Genomic DNA, 22,774 nt, shown 5'->3' on the forward strand with positions numbered 1-22,774 from the left:
ATGAATCCCTAGCCAGAATTAAGATTGCCGGAAGAAATATCAACAACCCCAGATATGCAGATGACACAACCTTGATGGCAGAAAGTGAGGAGGAATTAAAGAACCTTTTAATGAGTGTGAAAGAGGAGAGCGCAAAATATGGTTTGAAGCTCAACATCAAAACAACTAAGCTCATGGCCACTGGTCCCATCACCTCCTGGCAAATAGAAGGGGAAGAAATGGAGGCAGTGAGAGATTTTACTTTCTTGGGCTCCATGATTACTGCAGATGGTGACAGCAGTCACAAAATTAAAAGACGCCTGCTACTTGGGAGAAAGGTGATGGCAAACTTTTAAGACAGTGTCTTAAAAAGCAGAGACATCACCTTGCCAACAAAGGTCCGTATAGTTAAAGCCATGGTTTTCCCAGTAGTGATGTATGGAAGTGAGAGCTGGACCATAAAGAAGGCTGATCGCCGAAGAATTGATGCTTTCGAATTATGGTGCTGGAGGAGACTCTTGAGAGTCCCATGGACTGCAAGAAGATCAAACGTATCCATTCTTAAGGAAATCAGCCCTGAGTGCTCACTGGAAGGACAGATCGTGAAGCTGAGGCTCCAATACTTTGGCCACCTCACGAGAAGAGAAGACTCCCTGGAAAAGACCCTGATGTTGGGAAAGATTGAGGGCACAAGGAGAAGGGGATGACAGAGGACGGTGTTCTCGAAGCTACAAACATGAGTCTGACCAAACTGCGGGAGGCAGTGGAAGACAGGAGTGCCTGGCGTGCTCTAGTCCATGGGGTCACGAAGAGTCGGACACGACTAAACGACTAAACAACAACAACATAACATACAAAACAATATGCAGAATATCTGATGCCCAGACTGTGGGGTTTCATTCTGAGAGAACTGACCCTATAAAAATACTCGCGAGGCAATTTGCGCCCAACCATTAAGTACTTTTTCCATTGTAGGGTTTAATCTTCCTATGCTAGGAGGCAGATTTGCACATCTGGTCTTAAATCACAAACAAGAGTACACATGTCCTCTGATGTGTACACTAAAGGTTAGCCTCAGAACAGTGAATTTTTAGCCTAAAATCTGGCTGGTAACCAATGAACCTCTTTCAAAAAGCAGTGTAATGTTCTCCAGTGGCCAGTCCTGGACAATAGCCATGCTGCCATGTTCTTGACCACCCAAAGTGTCTGTGATGTTTTCAGGGGCAGTGATTTAAATGATGACAGTGGCTATGGGACCAGTCTATTGCTGTTTCTTTTTATCTATATTACAGAGGATGGAACTGTAAACCTCAGTGAATGTCTCAAAGAAATCCAAGCGCTCCGAGGGTTGTCATCAACCAGTAAGTTGAGAGCCTTAAAACCAATCACACTAACAAATCCATAGTTTGGGGTGGGGTGGAGGGGCGGTCTGGACATACCAATAGGTTACTGTTCTATATGTGGACTCTATATGTGGCACAGTTTTCATATCACCCTAGACATAGTTCTGCTCAGTGGAGTTGATTCTGACATTCAGATATGAGTCATTAGGTGCTGAATATTCAAGCAGTTCAAAGGCATGTGGAAACTGGTCACAGATGTGTTGCAGATGTGAGATTGTAGGCTGCAATGCATTTCTGTCTTGCGTAAAAATGAATACAGTCATTGTCAGGGACAGGTGAGTAATAACTCGCAAGGTGCCAGTGAAGTTAACTATTCAAAGAAACAAAACAGCTCAGGTCTAATGAGCCCAGTAACTCTCTGCAGTAGATGTTGCCCCAATGAGACAGTTGCGAGGACTAAAGGTCCCTGTCTTCCCATAGTTCCCGAAGCCTTCTCTTTCCCATGGTCCTTCCCCAGCATGGGACACGGGTGGCACTGTGGTCTAAACCACTGAGCCTCTTGGGCTTGCCAATCAGAAGGTTGGCGGTTCAAATCCCTGCGATGGGGTAAGCTCCCATTGCTCTGTCCCAGCTCCTGCCAACCTAGCAGTTCAAAAGCATACCAGTGCAAGTAGATAAATAGGTACCACTGCGGTGGGAAGGTAAATGGCGTTTCCATGTGCTCTGGTTTCTGCCATGGTGTTCCATTGCGCCAGAAGCGGTTTAGTCATGCTGGCCGCATGATCTGGAAAGCTGCCTGGACAAATGCCGGCTGCCTCGGCCTGAAAGCGAGATGAACGCCAAAACCCCATGTTCACCTTTGACTGGACTTAACTGTCCAGGGGTCCTTTACCTTACCTTTACCTTACCTACCTACCTAGCAACTTGAGGCTCCTTCATCTTGTCTCTCTTTGCTCCTCCTTCATTTCTCTCTTGGTTGGAAGTCTTCAAGCAGAAGCTTCTGGACAGCTCTAGCTCTGGATTTCCTGTGTTGGGAAGAGGGTTGGACCATGATTCTAGAATTCTGTGACTAGCAGCCCCAGAATCCCTGGAGGTAAACGGACACTATGCACATCATTTCTGCCAGGGAGAAGTCCCACCTTGACCTTTGTGGGGCTTTCTCCCTGGTAGAAATGATGCACATAGTGTTAGGTTCCTGCTGGGGATTTTGGACCTGGTAGTTCTGGTTCCCAGCAGGAAAAGACACTCTGCCAGGACCTGCAGAGGTCCTCTGCTGCATTCCCATGTTGTCCCTTCATTTGCACCCTCTGAGCAGTTATATGGGACACTCACAAAATCTCAACCCTTTTGAGGAGAGCATTGCACTGCGAGGACAGTGTTGTGATCTTGAGCACGTTTTGCACACTTATTTGGGCGTTCGACAAAAGGTTGTTGCCAACACTGTCGCCTCTTTTGCAGAGAAAAGGGTTGCTATCGAAAACTTGGAGGAAGTCTTGGATGAAATGGGCATCCAGTTGACCAACAAGCAGCTGTATGAGGCGTTGAAATGTACTCCGATTGATGGTTGGTTTCTTTGATTCTTTATATCTGGCTGCTGCTGAGTGCTAGATGAGCTTGATTTAATTCAGCAAGGCAACTCTTCTGATCAGTTTTGTTTATGAAAGGTTGGGGGAACAGTCAAATTACTTGTGCTGAAGCCCCCGCTCAAAGGCACATGGCAAAATGAACCTGAGGGGACAACCAAAAATAGCTGTGGGTGCATCCTTCAAAATCTGCATTACATATAGTTTAATTGTCACGTACAAAAACGACAATGGTTAACAGTGGCTTCTGGGCAGGAGCATGGGAGACACACAACATGAAGGACACCACTCTGAAACATGAGTGGAGAAGTCGTGTTCTTCTAGATGTATTTGAGCTGCAAAGCTCATCATCTCTGACCATTGGTCATGGTGGCTAGAGCTGATTGAGGGGGCACAGGTTCCCTGCTCCCTGCTCCCCACCTCCAGGTAAAAACTATGAAAATATACAGAAGCACCCATTTTTATTCATAGTGGCAGAGTAGTTAATCTTCACCTATGCCAAGTCAAAATATGGGGTAGAGGAGTTCCTTGTGACTGCCTCTCCCTGGTCAGCAGGTAGCCTTTTGGGAAGGAAAAAAATAAGAAATAGAAGAGTCAGTGCTCCAAACCCAGCACCTCCAGGTGGACTGTTGCTACTGATGCCACTCCTCCCACAGATCTTTTTTGCCCCTAAGCTGGCAACTTGTGGGGGTTGCAAAGATCCTCAGAAGGTTGCAACTCAAGACCCTGCCAGTTGCTTGATCCCTATCCTGTCTGCTTTGGTCTCTTGGTTTTTTTGTTGGCTTTTTAAACTGATTATTCTTAGGGCAATTTTTTAAAATTATGCATTGGCATGTTCGCTTGTTGTTTATTCAGATAGGTCAGGGTTTCCGAAATGTGGGTCTCCAGCTGTTTTGGACTACAACTCCCATCATCCCTAGCTAGTAGGACTGGTGGTCAGAGACGAATGGGAATTGTAGTCCAAAAACAGCTGGAGACCCAAGTTTGGGAAACCCAGAGATAGATATTAAGACTTTGGGACTGATATATTTGCCACTGGAGGAGGAGAAGAGCTTTTGGCCCAGTTCGTGCCCCTCACGTTGGCATGTTAAGAAGGTGGGTTGAGAATGAGAGCTGTCTCTGTGCCAAACCAATAGTGAAACTGCTATTCTGGCTCCCGCTGCCGCCACCTTCCGAGCCGCTTAGCACTTTTGCGTCTCGTTCACAAATTCTTTTTGTTCCTTGCAGCGGATGGGACGGTGGACGTGGAAACCTTTAAGAGAGGGGTGCATTCGGTCTTGTCAAGCCAGCAGACTGGTGAGCTGAACCGTAATATTGAAAGATGGGTGGTTACAATGCAGTTGGGTTAAGAAATTATTATTAAAAACACTGATCTTTATTCTGTGCACATGGTTCATGACAACAAATAATAAATAAATAAATACGTAACTATAGCGCTCTTCTGACATTTTGGAGCCTCAAAGTGGAGACAGGGAGGAGCCTTTGGACCAAACTACGTTTTGTGAATAACATGGGAAATATCTGGAATTAACTTTACACAATGGAAGTGATGGATACGAATTGCTACTGAGTGTTCCCTCCCCTTCGGTTCAAGGCAAAATGGTGGATGTCAGCAAACTGGATTCTATCCTGGGTGCTATGGGGCTTCGCTTAACTCAGATGGAAGTTCAGGAGGCTATCAAAAGGACAATCAATAGTGAGTATGCATCACTGGGTTCACCTTTGGATCATGTCCCTGGAAAGTCCTCAGTGCCACCAATGCTTCACACCTGATACTCAAGCTACATACACATTCCATGTTCACGTTCTTTTTAACTTTTGTAACCCAAAGCAGCCAGGAGCAGGCTGTGAATTGGTATGGCAGAAAGGAGGGAGGCTGGACTATAGCCCTTTCCCCCTGTTCATTTTTTCAACTCAAAATTCTCCTCGCTGGGCTGCTTTTCACCCTCAGGGGAAAAATATATCGTCGTCATCTCTTTCTCCCGTGCTTGAAAAAGCAACTCAGGGAGTGTGCTTTGAATTTTTGCAGGGTGGGGACTTTGGGAAAATAAATCCTGCGTCCAGTCAGGCTTCCCTGCGTGGCTCTGCTTGGGAGCTGACCTGGCAGGAGAGCAGAGTAGCAGCGGTCCTGCGTCCGTGTGAGATGAGGGATAAATCAAGTCCAGAGACAGTTCGGTTCTTATCTCTAGAAGCGTTTATTTACAAAGCAGTAATTCCATCAGAACTTTCCGACATCTTTCCGTGCTCCAAAGCACACACGCAGCCTCCGAGCTGAGCTGCGTCTCAGTCAGAATCGAAAGCAAGTCTGAAAGCAGACACACACTGTGACGCACTTTCCTGTCTTAAGCTCCTCGCAGATACAGGACACCAAGGAGTTTTAACCCTGTCAGTTCCAAACTCCACAGGGACTACATAAAGCCAGGGACGGGGGGGGGGGGGATAATCAGCCACTCACTGCCCATCCTCCTTCCAGTTAGGACGCTTCCAGGGTGCTTTTCACGTGTAACTGCCTTTTCTCCCTCATGGACATTTATGGAAGGTCCCCATGTTGTCAGCATCACCATCAAATTGCAATTCTCTCATATTTTCTCACAATTGCTTTCATCTTCCAGGGATAGAAATACAGTGGTACCTCGGTTGTCGAACGTAACCCGTTCCGGAAGACCATTTGACTTCCGAAACGTTCGACAACCGAAGTCAATGGAGAAAATTGAAAAACATGCAGCAGAAGCCATTCAACTTCCGAAAAGCGTTCGAAAACGGAAGCAATGACTTCTGGGTTTTTGGGTGTTCGAAAACCGAAACGTTCGGTTTATGAGACGCTTGAAAACAGAAGTAACGACAGCATATGAATCTCAGTATGAGAATTCATCCAGGGATAGGGTGGGGGAAGCATCAGCATGGATCTCTCTTTCCATCCCAGCTAATCTTTTTGCCTTACAGAGGATGGTACTGTGAATATGAAAGACTTCATGTGGGCCATTCAAGACCTCCCCAGTATTCAGGGTGAGTTTTAACCTTCACATGGAAAATGGAGGGGCAGTGGCTATCTTCCAGATTAAGACTTGCAAGCTTTTTAACCCACCCAGGCCCTTAAGGCGGGTCTGCCTTGACCCCAAGCGTTCTTCTCCCAGCTATGGTGCCATGGCTGCACACCACCACCTCTCTTCCTTCTAGCCAGAGTACGTTCAGGGCCGTCTTATCCATAGGCACTAGGGGTGCAGGGCACCCGAGTTCTGAGCTCTCAGGGGCGCCAGGCTGAGAGTCCGGGGCTGAGAGTTGAGTCCGGGGAAGAGTCTGCCCGTCAGTCGGAGCACCGCAGCGGGCTCTTCTACTGCAGGCGGCTCTGCGCCGCAAGTTCGGGGGTGACCAAGCCAGCAAGATGCTGAGATGGCCGGCTGGCTCCTCCCTCCTGCGCGCCTGGGACTGGGCAACCGGGGGGGGGCGTGTCGGGCGGATCTTTGCACCCCGGCGCCGCATATGCTTAAGACAGCCCTGAGTATGTTGCGTGTTCATTGATGCCACTCACTCTGTGGACCAGGGAGGGGTTGGGAACAGAAGGGCCTTGCCTTACTGGAAACCACAAGAATGATAAGAAGAATAAAATCTGGCCAGAGCAAAGCCCTGATTTCAATCCTCATGAGGACTACAGGCATTTCAAGGAAGGCAGAACAGAAAGCATGCACTAATACATTGTATTGCCTCTGTTTTTCCTCTCAGTGGGGTGGACAGATGCAAAAGAGGACTGGGCCCTCTCCTGCACCTTTAAAAGATGTGCCAAGAATGGCATTTGGGCAGGTGCAATTTGTGTGGCAAGCTATACCTGTTGAATTTCCCAGTTTTGTGTGACTATAAAATGCCCAGGAGGACCTGTCCCCTCTTGAATCTGGCCATCTTATCTCCTAACTATGCTAGTCAGAGCTGCTGAAGCTGGGAAAAGGAATAATGTACAAAAAGGGGGGGAATTGATTAAAAGGGAGGAAGTAGAAATAATCCACTCTTGGAGCAGGAAGCTGAGGATTAAAACTGATGTACGGCTACCGTCCAAGGCTCTTGTAGTTGGGAGTAAAATAGGCCTTACTTCTGATGGGTTGTAAATATGCCATTGCCAGTGGCCTAGCATGGGTTGCCAGCTCTGGGGCCATGAGAAGGGGTGGGTGGGAGGGAAATGGACAGAGTGCACATGCACATTCAACTGCCAAACAGCGTCTGTGTCACCCAGAAGATTGCAGCCCCAGAGATAAGAAAAGAAGAGTTCTTCCGTTGTCTGGAGGGGTCACTTCCTGGTTTGCATGGAGCCCAGCGATGGAAGCACACAGCTGTATTGAGGCAACACCAGATGTTGAAATTTTGCACCCCCTAGCAATTTGGCACCCTGGGCAACTTCCCCTATGGCACACACACACACCCGCTACGCCACTGACTATCGCACATTTAAATTTACAGTTTGTAAACTGAGACAGAAAGCTAACTGATGCTAGACAGTTCCGTGAATAACTTTTGAGCTCGTTCATCCAGTGTACAACACCGGAAACACAATGGGTGCGTCCAGGCTGCCACTATTTGTGGGGTGGGAATTAGTCACATGCTGGCAAATTTAGGTTACACAGTTAAAGTTGATTAGGAACTTTTGAACAACAAACTTCCTTCCTACCCTAAACAAAACTTTTTTATATAATAAGGAAAGTAACAGGAAAATGCAGTGGAAAGCTGTAATGTTGTCTAACCTTCCCCCAGACTTTGGACAAACAGGTCATATGGAAGTGTCCGAAACCTCTTTCTTTCTCTTCCTCACTTCGGATTGTGTTTTCAAATTGTGAGCTGTGTGGCATAAGGTGGGACAGAAATCTAGATCACTGGTCTGAGTTCTGCTGCATTAACTTGCTCTGCTTCAGTGTTCTTCATTTGTAAAACGGGGTATTAATAATTATTGTTGTGGGGCCAAATGAGGCACCAGATGGGATTAGTTTTCCACAGTTTAATATGGTGAAACATCTATTTCTTTTCCTTGAAAGATGAAAAAGTGGATATTAGCGACCTGGACACTGTCCTAGGTGGCATGGGAATCTTCTTAACGCAGGAAGAACTGGAGGAAGCGCAGAAGATTGCAATGATGAATGGTGAGTGTGTCCCACGGTCTTCTCATCTTCATTAGACCGTGGAACTAAGAGTTCTAAAATATGACTCCCCAAACCTTCACATCTGCACATCACACAGGTTGATGCAGCCCTTTAGTCTACAGTCTGGATGACTCTCTTGTGGCACATCCATCAACAACTCTCTGATGGGATAACAAGGCCACAAATCCTGCCCATCAGCCACCCATCAGCCACCATACTCTAGCACAGACTTACTCAACCTTAGGTCCCCAGATGTCTTAGACTACAACTCCCATCATCTCTGACCACTGGTCCTGCTAGCTAGGGATGATGGGAATTGTAGTCCAACAACATCTGGGAGTCCAAGGCTGATCAAGGCAGTTCCATAGGTTTGCCATTCATTCTGAATTTTTAATAAAGTGATTCATATTTCAGGAGATCTGTCCATTATTATGTGGTCCGTTATTATAATATTTTCTACAGACTACTGTGAACAAATAGATTTCAGTCACTACTGCCTTCAGTTTCAAAAGGCTGTTTTCAAGGCAATATTTTGGGCCTTGCCCTTGGGAAATTTGTATCAACCCTTACATATCAGTTGGCATTCAGAGGGTGAGGCAGATTGCCTGTTTTTAGCTGAGCTAAGGCTATTTTATCTGTTCTTGTTTTTTCAAATGACTGTTGTTTTATAACGGTCTGTATTTTTATTTTAAGTTACCAGTACTTTAAATGGCAGAGCTTGTTTTAATTGGAGACACACACACACACACTTTCTCTCTCTCTTTCTGTCTATCACAAAACACACACATACATGCACAAACAGTTATATAATATATGGCATATGGCTACTGACTGGGACAACCCAGTCAGATGGGCAGCATATAAATAATATTTTTTATTATTATTACTTGTTGCTATAATCTGTCTTGGGGAATCTGTTCCTCCATGTTAGTGAGGTAGAAATGTGGTTTATGTTTATATTCTATGCACTTTTAAAATGTGTTTGGGGGGGCTATTGGGTTGTTGTTGTTATTTTTATTATGTGTTTTGTGGTCTTATATCTTGATTTTATTCTGTGAACCCCTCTGAGACCCCCGGGTATAGTGCGGTATATAAATTCAATAAATAACAGTAACAAGAATGTTTGTGAAGAAAACTGCAATGCAGTTCTTTAAGAAGCATTTTTCCTTTTAATCTGGAAGGAAGCCGTGTAAGGCTGTGCTGTCCCCATTCTTTCTCTTCAACGAGGTTTTTAAGTACATTGGCCTTTCTCAAGTCCTTCTCTCTTTTTGCCTTGCAGAGGACGGGACGGTGAATTTGAAAGAGTTTGTAAGGGCTTGCAATGTCACTCTAGCCCGCTCTGAGATGGAGGGTGAGTTTGTTGTTGTTGTTTTACCTTTGGTGATGGAAATATAGAAGCAACAGATTGGGGAAAAGCCCATTTCTTGGACTTGGTAGCTTCGCAGCCTATGGCAGTGCTTATTGCCCTCCCAGCTTTCTTGCCTCACTTCTGTTCTACAGCCTCCAAGAGACACTTTTTGGCTGAATAGCGGGGTAAAATGCTAATAATAATAAAAATAAAAAGAATAGTTCATTGCCACATAACTGCCCCATAAACAAATCCGGACAAATGCTCAGTAGAGACTCAGCATAGTCTATCCTTTGGAAGAAAGGCTAGGATATAAATTTAATCAAGGAAATACAGTGGTTACAATCGCTTCAGGTTACAAACTCCACGTAACCCGGAAGTAGTTGCTCCAGGTTGTGAACTTTGCCCCAGGATGAGAACGGAAATCGTGCGCCGGTGGCAGTGGGAGGCCCCATTAGCGAAAGCACGCCTCTCAGGTTAAGAACAGTTTCGGGTTAAGAACGGACCTCCGGAATGAATTAAGTTCGTAACCTGAGGTACCACTGTAAATACAACGCCGTGTACGTTTTGTGCAAGTAAATCAGAATGAATGCTGAATAAACAGGTTTTCTGGAGAGAGGTCCACGCATTCTGTTTGCCATCGGGGGTGTTCCTGTCTACCACTGACGGTTTATGCAAATCTCCTTTTCTTCACAGGAACTTATGTGGGTAAAAAGTTACATGCAAAGTCCATCAGGTTTCCAAAGGTGACAGAGAGGCACCACCAAGAAGCACCAAGCAGGTTAGTCAGGGCTCACGAATGCAAGCTCCCTCTACCTAACTGCAGGGCCCTGCCCCACATCTCTGGCTTTTCTGAGAGCCCCCTGACCCTCAGGAAAAGGGGGTGCAATGGCAAAGAATAGTAAAGGTAAAGGGACCCCTGACCATTAGGTCCAGTCGTGGATGACTCTGGGGTTGCAGCGCTCATCTCGCTTTATTGGCCAAGGGAGCCGGCGTACAGCTTCCGGGTCATGTGGCCAGCATGACTAAGCTGCTTCTGGCGAGCCAGAGCAGCGCATGGAAACGCCGTTTACCTTCCCGCCAGAGCGGTACCTATTTATCTACTTGCACTTTGACGTGCTTTCGAACTGCTAGGTTGGGAAAACTGATCTGTATGGTTTTAGTGGATGATAGATCCTTCTTGATTTTTGGAATGACCGTTATCCCCCTTTAATCCCAAGTTGCCTGCCTCTTCTTAAGTTCCAGTACCTTATTCGTTCCATTAATGGATTCTCAAATGAATGACAATTTTTTAAAAAACAATACAAAACCCAGACAACCTGCTCTTGAAAGCTCAATCGGAGCAAACCTCAATTTGTGGAAAACCCAAACAGATGATGCAGCTTTTAAAAGTGGGCTTTCGCAGGGAAAAAATTTAAATTAAAAAATGCTCAGGCACAGGGCATTAAAGCACAGACCTCTGCTCAGGACGAGCAGGGCAAAATAATAATAATAATAATAATAATAATAATAATAATAATAATAATTTATTATTTGTACCCTGCCCATCTGACTGAGTTTCCCCAGCTACTCTGGGCGGCTTCCAACAAAGATAAAAAATACATTAAAAGGTAAGTTTGGAGAAGCCGTGAGTTGGCTAATCAACGTTGTGCTTCTTTCTTTGTATTTTTGGCAGAATTCAGTTTTCTGAGGCTCCCAGTGACATGGGCAAATCCAGAGCAGCAAGGAACCTGACCAAACCACAACTGGAAGGTAATTCTCCTGTTTGCAAAACATAATTCTGGGCTATCCAATCTGGAACACCTTCAGATATGGTGGACCATATATGACTCCCATTTTTCCTCACCATTGGCCATGCTGGCTGAGTCTCATGGGAATTGTAGTTCTTAACATATGGAGGGTACCACATTGGCTACCCCCCGATGCAACTGTTAAGTCTTCTTAGGACCCTGGAGACAAGCTACTCATAGGTCTGAAAGCCGCTGTAGATTCTTCTGCTAGGGCCAATTTATACTACAAACCCAAACAGCTCTTTTTTATTTTGCTCAGAGGTTGGGAAGGTCAAGACCAGAGAGGTTCTAGGTGTGGAATGTTGGACTTGAGTGACAGCTTTATATCCCACAAACCTGAATCTGAATCATATTAACAGTGGGCCCATCACCTCCTGGCAAAAAGAAGGGGAAGAAATGGAGGCAATGAGAGATTTTACTTTCTTGGGCTCCATGATCACTACAGATGGTGACAGCAGTCACGAAATTAAAAGACACCTGCTTCTTGGGAGGAAAGCAATGACAAACCTAGACAGCATCTTAAAAAGCAGAGACATCACCTTGCCAACAAAGATCCGTATAGTTAAAGCTATGATTTTCCCAGTAGTGTTGTATGGAAGTGAGAGCTGGACCATAAAGAAGGCTGATCGCCGAAGAATTGATGCTTTCGAATTATGGTGCTGGAGGAGACTCTTGAGAGTCCCATGGACTGCAAGAAGATCAAACCTATCCATTCTGAAGGAAATCAGCCCTGAGTGCTCCCTGGTAGGACAGATCGTGAAGCTGAGGCTCCAATACTTTGGCCACCTCATGAGAAGAGAAGACTCCCTGGAAAAGACCCTGATGTTGGGAAAGATGGAGGGCACAAGGAGAAGGGGACGACAGAGGACGAGATGGTTGGACAGTGTTCTCGAAGCTACCAGCATGAGTCTGACCAAACTGCGGGAGGCAGTGGAAGACAGGAGTGCCTGGCGTGCTCTGGTCCATGGGGTCACGAAGAGTCGGACATGACTAAATGACTAAACAACAACAACAACAACTTTACTTTCAGATTCATTCAGGTTTACAGAGTTGTTCCTGAAGGCAGGCTTAGGTTACATAACAGATAAACTATATACTAGATAGTAGTGAGTCATAAGAAGACTGCGAGCAATTACCAGTTAACACTCCTAACAGCAACCGACCAACCGATCGACAAAACTGCCTTCAGGAACAACCCTGTAAACCTGAATGAATCTGAAGGCAAAGTAGTTTATGTTAATATGATTCAGATTCATGTGTGTTTTCTTTAAGAGGGACAGAAAAGGGATTATCAACCAGGAAGGTATAATTATTGATAGGACTCAAACGGGTTAGCAGCCCCTCTTGTCGCTGCATAAACTCAAACAGGGGATCATTTAAACTCTGCTAAATTATATAAACGTTCCCACACGCTTCCCAATATCATTTGTTTTGATTTGTTTCACAAATGTATTTCACTGAATTTTAAAATACAAATTCAGTTATAAGAGAGAAGGATTAAACATACAGACAAACAAGCTAGGGAAATGCAAGCAAGAACATACACGCATTGCATGAAAGACTTGCAGCGGTCAATATTGTCATGAAACAATTTCCAGGATTGTAGCAAAGCAATGGTAGATTAATCAGTCAATGGAGGGACACAATCTAGACAAAGTTAGTACAGATTCATTTTTATTGAAAGCAATGAAACTTGCTATTTAGACCACTGGTCTTCAACGGGTGAGCTGAAACCCTGCTGAGTCACATCCTTATCTAAGGGGGGGGGGTGTGCAATAGCTGCAGTTACACCATTCAAATATACAGGTGTTTTCCCAACCCCATTACACAGGGGTTATGTTCTGGGCTCCCGCACACATAAATGAAAGTGTGAGCCATGAGGACTCTCCAGCAGCTCTCTCCCGCCACTTCTGGGTTTGTATCAAATTATTTGTTTCCCAGTGCTGCACCTACCGTATTTTTTGCACCATAACACTCACTTTTTCCCTCCTAGAAAGTAAGGGGAAATGTCTGTGCGTGTTATGGTCGGGTGCGTGTTATAGAGCGAAAAATACGGTATATGCATTTGCGCTCAAGTTGGTCACACGTAAGTGGGGAGAAGTCTGTGTGGTAAATAATTAAATGGTTCCCCAAATGCATGTCTGTGTTAAAGGTGGGTTCTGGGTCAGAGAAGCTTGAGGACTACCGACTTTGCTAGTGAACTAAGGATAGAATTTTATGTAAACATGGGGTTTTGAATGCAGAGGTGGGGAGCATTCATAGGAGAAATTTGGTGCTCAGTCCTTTTCACGGATTCTCTCTCTGAGCAAATCATTTTTTGGTCTCGCCCTGAGTCTTCCCTCTTCTTTTCCCCACCTCAAACTTCTGTACAGCATTCCGCAATGCTTACGATTCCTTCAGCAAGGACTTTGATGGAACCATTGATCTTGGAGCCCTGCAGAGCACGGCCTATAACCTGGGAATCAACTTAACCGAGGAGGAAGCCTTTGACGAGCTGGTGTACGCAGACACAGATAGTGAGTGCTCTCTGGAGCTGGAGCAAAATATTTGGGGGGGGGACCTCTCTTTTGGGTGGGGTGGGCAGCTCAGAGACCAGGGAAAGCAGGAACAGCTGCCCGAAGGACTTCCAAGGAGAGGGGAGAGGAGGCTGAGGGAACACTCCAGAAGGAGTGGAGATGGGCAGGGTATAAATAAATTATTATTATTATTATTATTATTATTATTATTAGGTGTTCAAGAAAGGTTGAGAGGCTGCCAGCTCTGCAGGCAAGGGCTCCTCAGCCCCACAGGGGTGCTGCAGAAAGAATGTAGTTGGTTAAGGGAGGCATGGGCTCAGAAAGGTTGAAACCCTCTGTTATGTGTTATAATTTAGAGTTACTTGACATTTTCAGAAGGTAAAAGCAAAATTATTGGTTTTCCGAAAGCAGTTTTATGTGCTTCTTCATGAAACGTAGACTTACCAAGCTAAATGTGGTCCAGTCACAAATATAATAGCAGACCCAAAAACTGAAGAAATTTGCAAAAATAAAGTCTTACTTCCTAAAACGACATACCCTTCTCCAGCATGCGCAGAACTGAGTCACAACATGCAAGTGAATGAATGGAAGTCTGAGAGTGACAAGGTTGCCCAGCGGCAACTACTGTTAGGAGTAATTCATTATTGTGATTCACTGTCTCAGGCCGTCTAATCAGCTCTTTATTGTGTGTGTGTGTGTGTGTGTGTGTGTGTGTGTGTGTGTTGTCCTGCAGGAGATGGAAAGGTGAATTTCACAGACTTCCTTAACATCATCACAGACAGCAACCGCTTCATCCAGGCCGTAGGTGAGATAAAACATGTTGTCATTTAGGGTCACATCAAAGAAGCGTTTGCAAACTTTGTATGAGAAATCGCGTTGGCAAAAATGTAGCTCCACAGCGCCATCTGGTGCCACAGCATTATAATGCGCATAAAACGCTTTTTCTTTACCAATTTAGCTGAGTCCTAGGAGTGATCCCTGCTCTCTCTGTATGGACTCTGCAACATCTTGGGAGTTTCTGTGGGAAAGTGTATTTAGCTACACAAGGCTAATTTGCTGGTGGTGGCCATTAAGATGGATATCTGAGGCTGAAATATACTCGGAGTTGAGAGTGGATTTCATGCTCTTTATTCAGCTCATAGTGGTGAGGAGCAATGAAAGTTTCCCCAAAATATCTGCTTTATATACATTATTTACACAAGGGGCTGCACGTGATTGGCTAATTCCGGGATTCTCCTGTACGCCAATCAGGTTGTGGATTCACTTCCGCCTGGAGCTGGATTGGGTGGCTCCTGAGGACCAATCATACTGCTGCATTGTTCTAGGACCAATCAGACTGCTGCATTCTGAATCCTATTGTTCTAGGATCAATCAGACTGTTGCATTCTGAATCCTATTGTTCTAGGACCAATCAGACTGCTGCATTTTGGATCCTATTCAACTCAGTACATAACAGAGGTGTTGTTGTAGTTGTTGTTTTCTGGATTAAAATCGGAGCCACTCACCTCTCCTTCCTTTCCCCAACTGCAGCAGTTATAACCATGGCTTGAAAGGGGGGAGGAAATGGGAGCTTCTCTAATCGCTCTGTATCCCCCTCATTCCTCTCAGCCCCCAGGAAAGGTGACATGGAGACTGTTGACGCCCGAGGGATCTTGTTATTTGAGCTTTTGTCAAAGCTTGTGGAGACTTCTATGCTGCCAAGGAAAACTACTGTTAATATTGTCAGGTGAGAAACTGGGGCAGGGCATGTGTGTGATTGATTGATTGATTGATTGATTGTTTATTTATTTATTAGGGAGCCAGTTTGGTTAGAGTGCTGGTTTTAGGAGATCAGTATTCAGATCCCTGCTCAGCCATGAAACTCACTGAGTGTTGTTGTTGTTTGTATTGTTTGTTTACTACAAAAATATTGTAATATAAGGTTAATTGCGAGGAATGGAATGTGAATTAGAAATAACTGGGAAAGTAATGCAGCAAGAAGCGGAAACTGTGGACACATCGACAATGGAGTGCAGGAAACCAGTTTTTTGGAGGGGTATATTAAAGTTGCTTTAATTTGTGGTTGGTTTGGTAAAATTTGGGAGATTGATAAAAACGATTTGGCAAAAAAGGGAAGCAAGGAAGGAAGGAAGGAAGGAAGGAAGGAAGGAAGGAAGGAAGGAAGGAAATATCTCCTTCTTGAGTCATTCATTCATGTGTTGGTTCATTGGCTGTCAGTTTCTGGCCTGCAGTGGGGCAGCGGCTCTTAGGTGAACAGCTCTCCTTGGAGGAACTGTGGGATAGAAATTTTGGGTTACTGGTTCAATGAAGTTTGGAGTTTTTAATTCCCCCACTTTCAGATGAAGGGTGTGCAACCTCTCACATATCCAGTGGAGTTTTCATTGCCTCAGGACCTTAGCTAGATTTCCAGGCTCATCCCTAGTGAACAAACAAGAAAATATGCAGTAAAGATAAGCCTGTATGATATGCAACAGTCCACACAAGTAAAATATGTTTTGCTACACATAATATTCAAGTCCACGCAAGTAGCCCAGGACTACAGAGTTCAGTTCCTTCACATTCTGTAACGTTTAGCCTTTGTCTCAATGTTGTTCCTTTGTTTGCCTCCTAGCTACTACCGGCAAAAGTTCCTGGAATCTACTGGCAAGAAAGCTTGGCGCTCCGATAGCATTACTGAGGGCAAGTCTGCTCAGAAGAAAGGTCCCATGAAAAAATCCAAATCCACTTCCCTGTCTGCTTTTGCTGGTGCTGCCCGTATCTGCGTCATGAAAGACAAGGAGTTGGAGGAGTATGTGGAACAGCTCCGAGGTGAAAAACGCCTGTGTTTGGCCGATAAAAGTAGCTGCTAAGAACAAAGTTGGGTCTGTCAGAGAGAGGGGTTCAAAAAAAGATTCTTACTCTCTTGCTTCAGTTAGCACACTGACGATTGGTACGAAGCACATTAAAACTTGGCTAGATTTTACATCTGTCCTCCATCCACCTTTAAACAAACGTTCCCCGTGAAAATACTTAGGCTAGAATAAATCACAGACACTTGGCTTTGCAATTAAGTGATGATTTTACTTACAGAGTTTCCACAATTACAATAAGGAAGTCTCCACGCATTGGCTGTAAAAGTAAGGAAGAAAAGGTTCCAAACAATTTGAAAAGAAAAGAACTTGGTATCATTACAAAGAAAAAAGAACTTGGTTTCATTACAAAAGAAATCATGTAGCATTTGCATTTGCTAAGTTATTCAGGCTGTAGATATGTGGCTACTTACTTCCAGGAAGGCAGAGTGCTGAGGGGGGGACATAAGAAGAGGCAAAGGCTGCTGGGAGATTGCTAAGGTCCTTCAAGGTAACTTGAGCTCATTTCTGGCTCACGTTAACCCTTTCATGTATGCAAGTGTCATTACCACAGGGTCATGTACTGGGAAACAGGAAGTGTTGGCCGTGAAGTGCTGTGCTGACCACTAGCAATCCTGCTCTGGTTTTGCTTCACTGTGAGAACTAGTTTTGGGGTCAGGTTCTCATATTCTCAGATAAGCCATTCCTCCTTTTTTCGGTATTACTATTTTACTGAAAGAATTTTAATTATAAAGAAATAAAGTAATACAGAAGAGAAGAACGAGAAAAGAAAAGAAAAGAAAAAAATGTGACGAGAAAAACAATATACAGTGGTACCTCGGGTTAAGTACTTAATTCGTTCCGGAGGTCCGTTCTTAACCTGAAACTGGTCTTAACCTGAAGCACCACTTTAGCTGATGGGGCCTCGCGCCGCCGAAGCATGATTTCTGTTCTCATCCTGAAGCAAAGTTCTTAACCTGAAGCACTATTTCTGGTGGAGTCTGTAACCTGAAGCGTATGTAACCCGAGGTACCACTGTAAAAAAATGCACTGTAATGTACTCCCATAGATTCTTATATAAATATATACCGTATTTTTCACTCTATAAGACGCACCAGACCACAAGATGCACCTAGTTTTTGGAGGAGGGAAACAAGAAAAAAATATATTCTGAATCTCAGAAGCCAGAACAGCAAGAGGGATCGCTACGCAGTGAAAGCAGCAATCCCTCTTGCTGTTCTGGCTTCTGGGATAGCTGTGCAGCCTGCATTCGCTCCATAAGACACACACACATTTCCCTTTACTTTTTAGGAGGGAAAAACTGAGTCTTATAGAGCAAAAAATATGGTATATTATTATCCTAATACATATGTAGCATTGTTAGGATGTGGTTATCTGGAGAAGGGCATAACTCTGTTGCTGTTGATTTACGTGTAATGCACATAGATGGCGCTATGCATTTATTATTATTATTATTAATTGATTGCATTATTATCCCACCTTTTCCTCCAAGGAGCTCATGGTGGTGTCAATGGTTCTCCCTTTCCTCGTTTAATCCCCACAACCACCCTCTGAGATGGGTCAGGCTGAGAGGCAATGAGTGGCCCAAGGTCCCTCAGTGACCTTCATGGATGAGTGGGGATTTGAACCCCGTTCTCCCAGGTCCTAGTCCAATACTCGAACCACTACACCACACTGGCTCCACAGGGTATAATAGGACAGGTCTGTGCCCCAAGGGACTCAACCTATAATTTGCTAACTGGATGAATGGATGCACAGTTCGGTTCCACTTTGTTACGGCAGTATATTGGGCCTAGGGGTTGGCGCTGTAGGCTTTGTAGAAAAGGTGGGTTTGGGGGAGGGATTTGATGCAAGAAGGGGTGCATCAGGCTTGACTACTGTAATTCGCTCTACGCGGGACTGCCCTTGAAGCTGTCCCAGAAAATCCAGCGGGTGCAGAATGCTGCAGTGAGGCTCCTCACGGGGTCTCTGCCATTGGAGCATATTCATCCAGTGCTTTTCCAGCTGCACTGGCTCCCGGTGGAGTACAGGGTCAGATTTAAGGTGCTGGTGTTGACCTTTAAAGCCCTTCACGGCCTAGGACCCTCGTACCTACGGGACCGCCTCTCCTGGTATGCCCCATGGATAGCCTCAAGGTCCATAAATAGCAACACCCTAGTGGTCCCGGGCCCTAAGGAAGTTAGATTGGCTTCAACCAGAGCCAGCCAGGGCCTTTTCAACTCTGGCGGAACGCTCTGCCTCATGAGACCAGGGCCCTGCAGGATCTGATTTCTTTCCGCAGGGCCTGTAAGACAGAGCTGCTCCGCCTGGCCTTTGGCTTGCAGCCAATTTGATTCCCTCCCCCTCTTTCTTTTTTCTTTTCCTTTCTCTTCCTGTAATGAGGCTACATTTTAATATTTTAATGTTTCAATATTTTAATGTTGTATTTTAATTTTGTTTTTAAGTTGTATTCATTCAACTTATTTTTATTATTGCTTGTAAGCTGCCCTGAGCCTGGCCTTGGCGGGGGAGGGCAGGGTATAAATAAAATTATTATTATTATTATTATTATTATTATTATTATTATTATTATCATGGAGGCGTTCTCTGGGAAGGCATTTCTGGGGGCAAGGAGACCTACCCACTGCCCCATGGCCTTCCTGCTCAATCCAGACCTAGCTTTGTGTGCCTACCCTTTCCTAACGTTTGGTTCCCTTTTTCCTTTCCTGTTTTGCCAGAAAAAATTGCCCCATCAGAGAGCCCCTATTCTCAGGTGCCCATCTTCCCCTTGATCCCTAACCAAGATGGCCTGACGTCGGGAAGGCCAAAGAAGAACCTCCAGAAGCTGGAGCAGCTGAGGAGGCAAGAGCCCCTCTCCTCTTTTGAGGACCACTTCTTCCATAAGAAAAGATGGCTAAAGCAAGAGGTGAGAGCAGGATGCCTTCTGTACCAGGCTCAGACCTAGCAGCTGTTTCCAACGTCACACGCAATGAAACTCTGGAATACACATTAGTCTGTGTTCCCCATTTTCAAGGAACAAGAGGTTCCAGCGCCTCCCAGTTTAGTTTTGTTTGGATTAGTGGGCACTGAAGATTTACATCACCTTGTTGTTGTTGTTTAGTCGTCTTAGTTGTGTTCGACTCTCCGTGACCCCATGAACCAGAGCATGCCTTGGAAACTCACTTTATGTCCATGGAGTTTTCTTGGCAAAATACTGGAGTGGTTTGCCAGTTCCTTCTCTAGGTGGATCACAGTTAGTCTAGACTCTCAGCTATGACCTGTCCGTCTTGGGTGGCCCTGCACGGCATTGCTCATAGCTTCTTGAAGTTATTCAAGCCCCTTCGCCACAACAAGGCAATAATCCATGAAGGGGTTACGTCACCTTATTTCCCCCAAATACAGAACAGACCTAGATGGATTGATTTTTTAAAAAATACATGAAACAGATCCTAATGATTTTTGTTCATTGCCAATCACACCCAGCTAAGTCTTACTAGATCTCAATCTCTATAATTCAGAACTAATCTTTTTGCTGAGCACTAATATGTTTGCATGGGCATCTTCCCAAATTAGGGGGTGGGAATGTGCTAACACTTTTTGTGCTAAAACAAAAAAAATTTTCCCTTCCAGTAGCACCTTAAAGACCAACTAAGTTAGTTCTTGGTATGAGCTTTCGTGTGCATGCACACTTCTTCTTTCGTGTGCATGCACACGAAAGCTCATACCAAGAACTAACTTAGTTGGTCTTTAAGGTGCTACTGGAAGGAAAAAAATTTTTTGTTTTGACTATGGCAGACCAACACGGCTACCTATCTGTAACTTTTTGTGCTGCCAGTCAGAGGCGTGCGGGGCGCAATATTGAGAGGGGGAACAAACAGGCACCCCTCACAGTGGGCTCCTTCATTTGAGCCTAGCTTTGCACCAGAAGGAGCCACACCTTGGCTGCGGTGCTTGTGCCTGGCGCAGCAGCTCTGTCCCCGTATCAGGCCACCCACCCTCCTTTGCTGTGAGGCACCTTGTGCCCAGCTACAGTAGCTGAGCAGCAAAGCTGCCACCTGCTCTCCACGGCCAGGTCAGGCCTGACCATGCTGCAGAGAGCAGGAAGAGAGGGGGCAGCAGTTTCCTCACCCCTCTCCTACCCTGAACTGTGGTGTGTGGGACTTAGCTGCCGCTGCTGGTCTTTCCAGACTTGATGGTTAAGATTTCGTTTTCTTTCTCCTTTCCTTTCTTTCATTCTTTTCTCTACAGCCTAAATCCAACAAGCCCAAAAATCTTTCCCTCACTCTCACACCACATCTGACACAGGGAAAGCGGCGTTTTACTTTCGACAATCTGGAAGAGATCCGACGGGAGGTATGCTAGTGTGTGTGTTGTTGATTTTCCAGCAAACATAGAAAAACACAAACAGGAAAAAGAAAGGAAACACACAGAAATGATAACAAGATCCCCAAAGCAGTCCCCCTGCCCACATTCCCTGCAACAATATAGATTATAAAAAGACCAGGAGTTGCCAAAAGATTTCCACTCTAGTATATTGCTCCATAGATGCTCATGCGTTGAAGGTGGGCAATAAGCAGTGTTCTTTAGTCCTTACGTGAGAAAGAAAATCAGCCCAAATGAACCAAAGAGAGGTTAAGGGCCGGCACCCTTCAGTAGGTTGGGTTCTGTCTAAGCCACATGTCCATATGGTGGAATCCTAACATGTCCGAGTAGAATGGAACTTTTTCCTGGCAGAGTGGCAACAGGATTGCTGCCCGGGTCCCGCCGAAATCAATGGGGCTTCAGCTGGAGCCGTGGCTAACTTGCCCCACCAATTTCAGTAAGCTGCAGTGAGCACAGTCTACACGTTTGGCAGCCTTTCTTCCTTCATATCTTCCCCCAATGTGTGGACAGTGTGCTGTTGTAGCTCGCAGGGGGACACAGTGGCAAGGCAGGGCTAGAGCACACACTACTCTATATAGAGGGAAGAATGCCTGACTAGGGCACGCCGATTAACTTCCCGTCTGCGTAAATTTCCCTTGCCGTTAGCCATTACAGTGGTACTTCTGGTTGCGAACGGGATCCGTTCCGGAGGCCCGTTCGCAACATGAAAAGAACGCAACCTGCAGTGGCGCATCTGCAGGTTGCGATTTGCCGCTTCTATGTATGCGCGTGACATCATTTTTGCGCTTCTGCGCATGTGCGAGCGGCGAAACCCAGAAGGAACCCTTTCCGGTACTTCCGGGTCGCCGTGGGACGTAACCTGAAAGAACGTAAGATGAAGTGGACGTAACATGAGATACGACTGTACTGTTCTGACAGCTTCATCTCCCCTTCCAACCTGTCTCCCGCTCAGGTGAAGAAAGCAACAGACGCCTACCGGATGGCAATCGCTCTCCGCGAGCGCAACAAGTCCCTGAAACTCTGGAAGAGAGTGCGCGGCGCAGAGATTGGGCTGGACTCGGGGAACCCCAGCTTCTACCAGACCTTCTCCACGTACTCCTGGTCGTGGAACGTCTGCCAGGAACTACTGACGCCCCGAGAACTCCGAGAATACGACAGGAAAACGTATCAGGACAGCTGCCGGTCATCCGCTGCCGGGGAAAAGCTGATCAAGGCAGGCGGGAGGCATAAAGGAAGCAAGAAGTAGCCCCCCCCCCCCGATGTTGCTTACTGTGGCATCCTCCTCTTCACCGGAGGGCGCTCCATAGGATGATCTCGGGCTGGCATCCGGGACGCAACTCCCATGTTGGGAAATGCAGGGCTTCACCTTTGTACACTGGCAAAATACAGTGAGAAATTAAGGTAGAAAAGGCAAACCTTCTGTGTCGTGGCTTCTGCTTTTCTCCTGTTCCTGAGTCTTGCCCAACTAGGAGGCAAAGGGAAAGCAGGAAGAGGGTGGGGGAAGCATTTGATCTTGACTGCCAAGAGCCATTTCGTGATTCATACAGAAGTCTTCCGATCTGCATTTTAACAGCATATCCATAGATCCCCTACCTCTCGTAAACAAATAGGGATCCACTTTTAGACTGAACTTTAAGCAAACCCTGACGTTCTGAATTTCATACTTTGGGATTTCCACACAACCCTTTGCAAGAAATTCCCGCATCTCAATCATCCCGATTCAATTTTATTGAGAAGTACTTAGGGATGTGGGTGGCGTTGTGGGTTAAACCACAGAACCTAGAGCTTGCCGATCAGAAGGTCAGCAGTTTGAATCCCCGTGACAGGGTGAGCTCCTGTTGCTCGGTCCCTGCTCCTACCCACCTAGCAGTTCGAAAGCACGTC

General features: G+C 45.6%; 1 protein-coding gene across 2 annotated transcripts in view; it reads left to right on the plus strand.

Moving 5' to 3' along the window:
• The window catches only part of EFCAB13 (EF-hand calcium binding domain 13), a 113,368-nt gene extending 91,063 nt beyond the window's left edge, over positions 1 to 22,305 (plus strand). For both annotated transcript variants that reach the window (XM_053363677.1, XM_053363678.1), the window contains 16 exons: positions 1,272 to 1,340; positions 2,781 to 2,885; positions 4,133 to 4,201; positions 4,500 to 4,601; positions 5,849 to 5,911; positions 7,921 to 8,025; positions 9,305 to 9,376; positions 10,070 to 10,154; positions 11,049 to 11,125; positions 13,536 to 13,679; positions 14,413 to 14,484; positions 15,288 to 15,405; positions 16,291 to 16,487; positions 19,246 to 19,433; positions 20,756 to 20,860; positions 21,843 to 22,305. In XM_053363677.1, coding sequence (XP_053219652.1) covers positions 1,272 to 1,340; positions 2,781 to 2,885; positions 4,133 to 4,201; positions 4,500 to 4,601; positions 5,849 to 5,911; positions 7,921 to 8,025; positions 9,305 to 9,376; positions 10,070 to 10,154; positions 11,049 to 11,125; positions 13,536 to 13,679; positions 14,413 to 14,484; positions 15,288 to 15,405; positions 16,291 to 16,487; positions 19,246 to 19,433; positions 20,756 to 20,860; positions 21,843 to 22,136 — 1,865 coding nt within the window. In that variant the 3' untranslated portion in view covers positions 22,137 to 22,305. The remainder of the gene's footprint in view (positions 1 to 1,271; positions 1,341 to 2,780; positions 2,886 to 4,132; positions 4,202 to 4,499; positions 4,602 to 5,848; positions 5,912 to 7,920; positions 8,026 to 9,304; positions 9,377 to 10,069; positions 10,155 to 11,048; positions 11,126 to 13,535; positions 13,680 to 14,412; positions 14,485 to 15,287; positions 15,406 to 16,290; positions 16,488 to 19,245; positions 19,434 to 20,755; positions 20,861 to 21,842) is intronic.
• The last annotated feature ends 469 nt before the right edge of the window (positions 22,306 to 22,774 follow it).

Source organism: Podarcis raffonei, chromosome 13 (genome assembly GCF_027172205.1).
Source record: "Podarcis raffonei isolate rPodRaf1 chromosome 13, rPodRaf1.pri, whole genome shotgun sequence".
Lineage (NCBI taxonomy): Eukaryota > Metazoa > Chordata > Lepidosauria > Squamata > Lacertidae > Podarcis > Podarcis raffonei.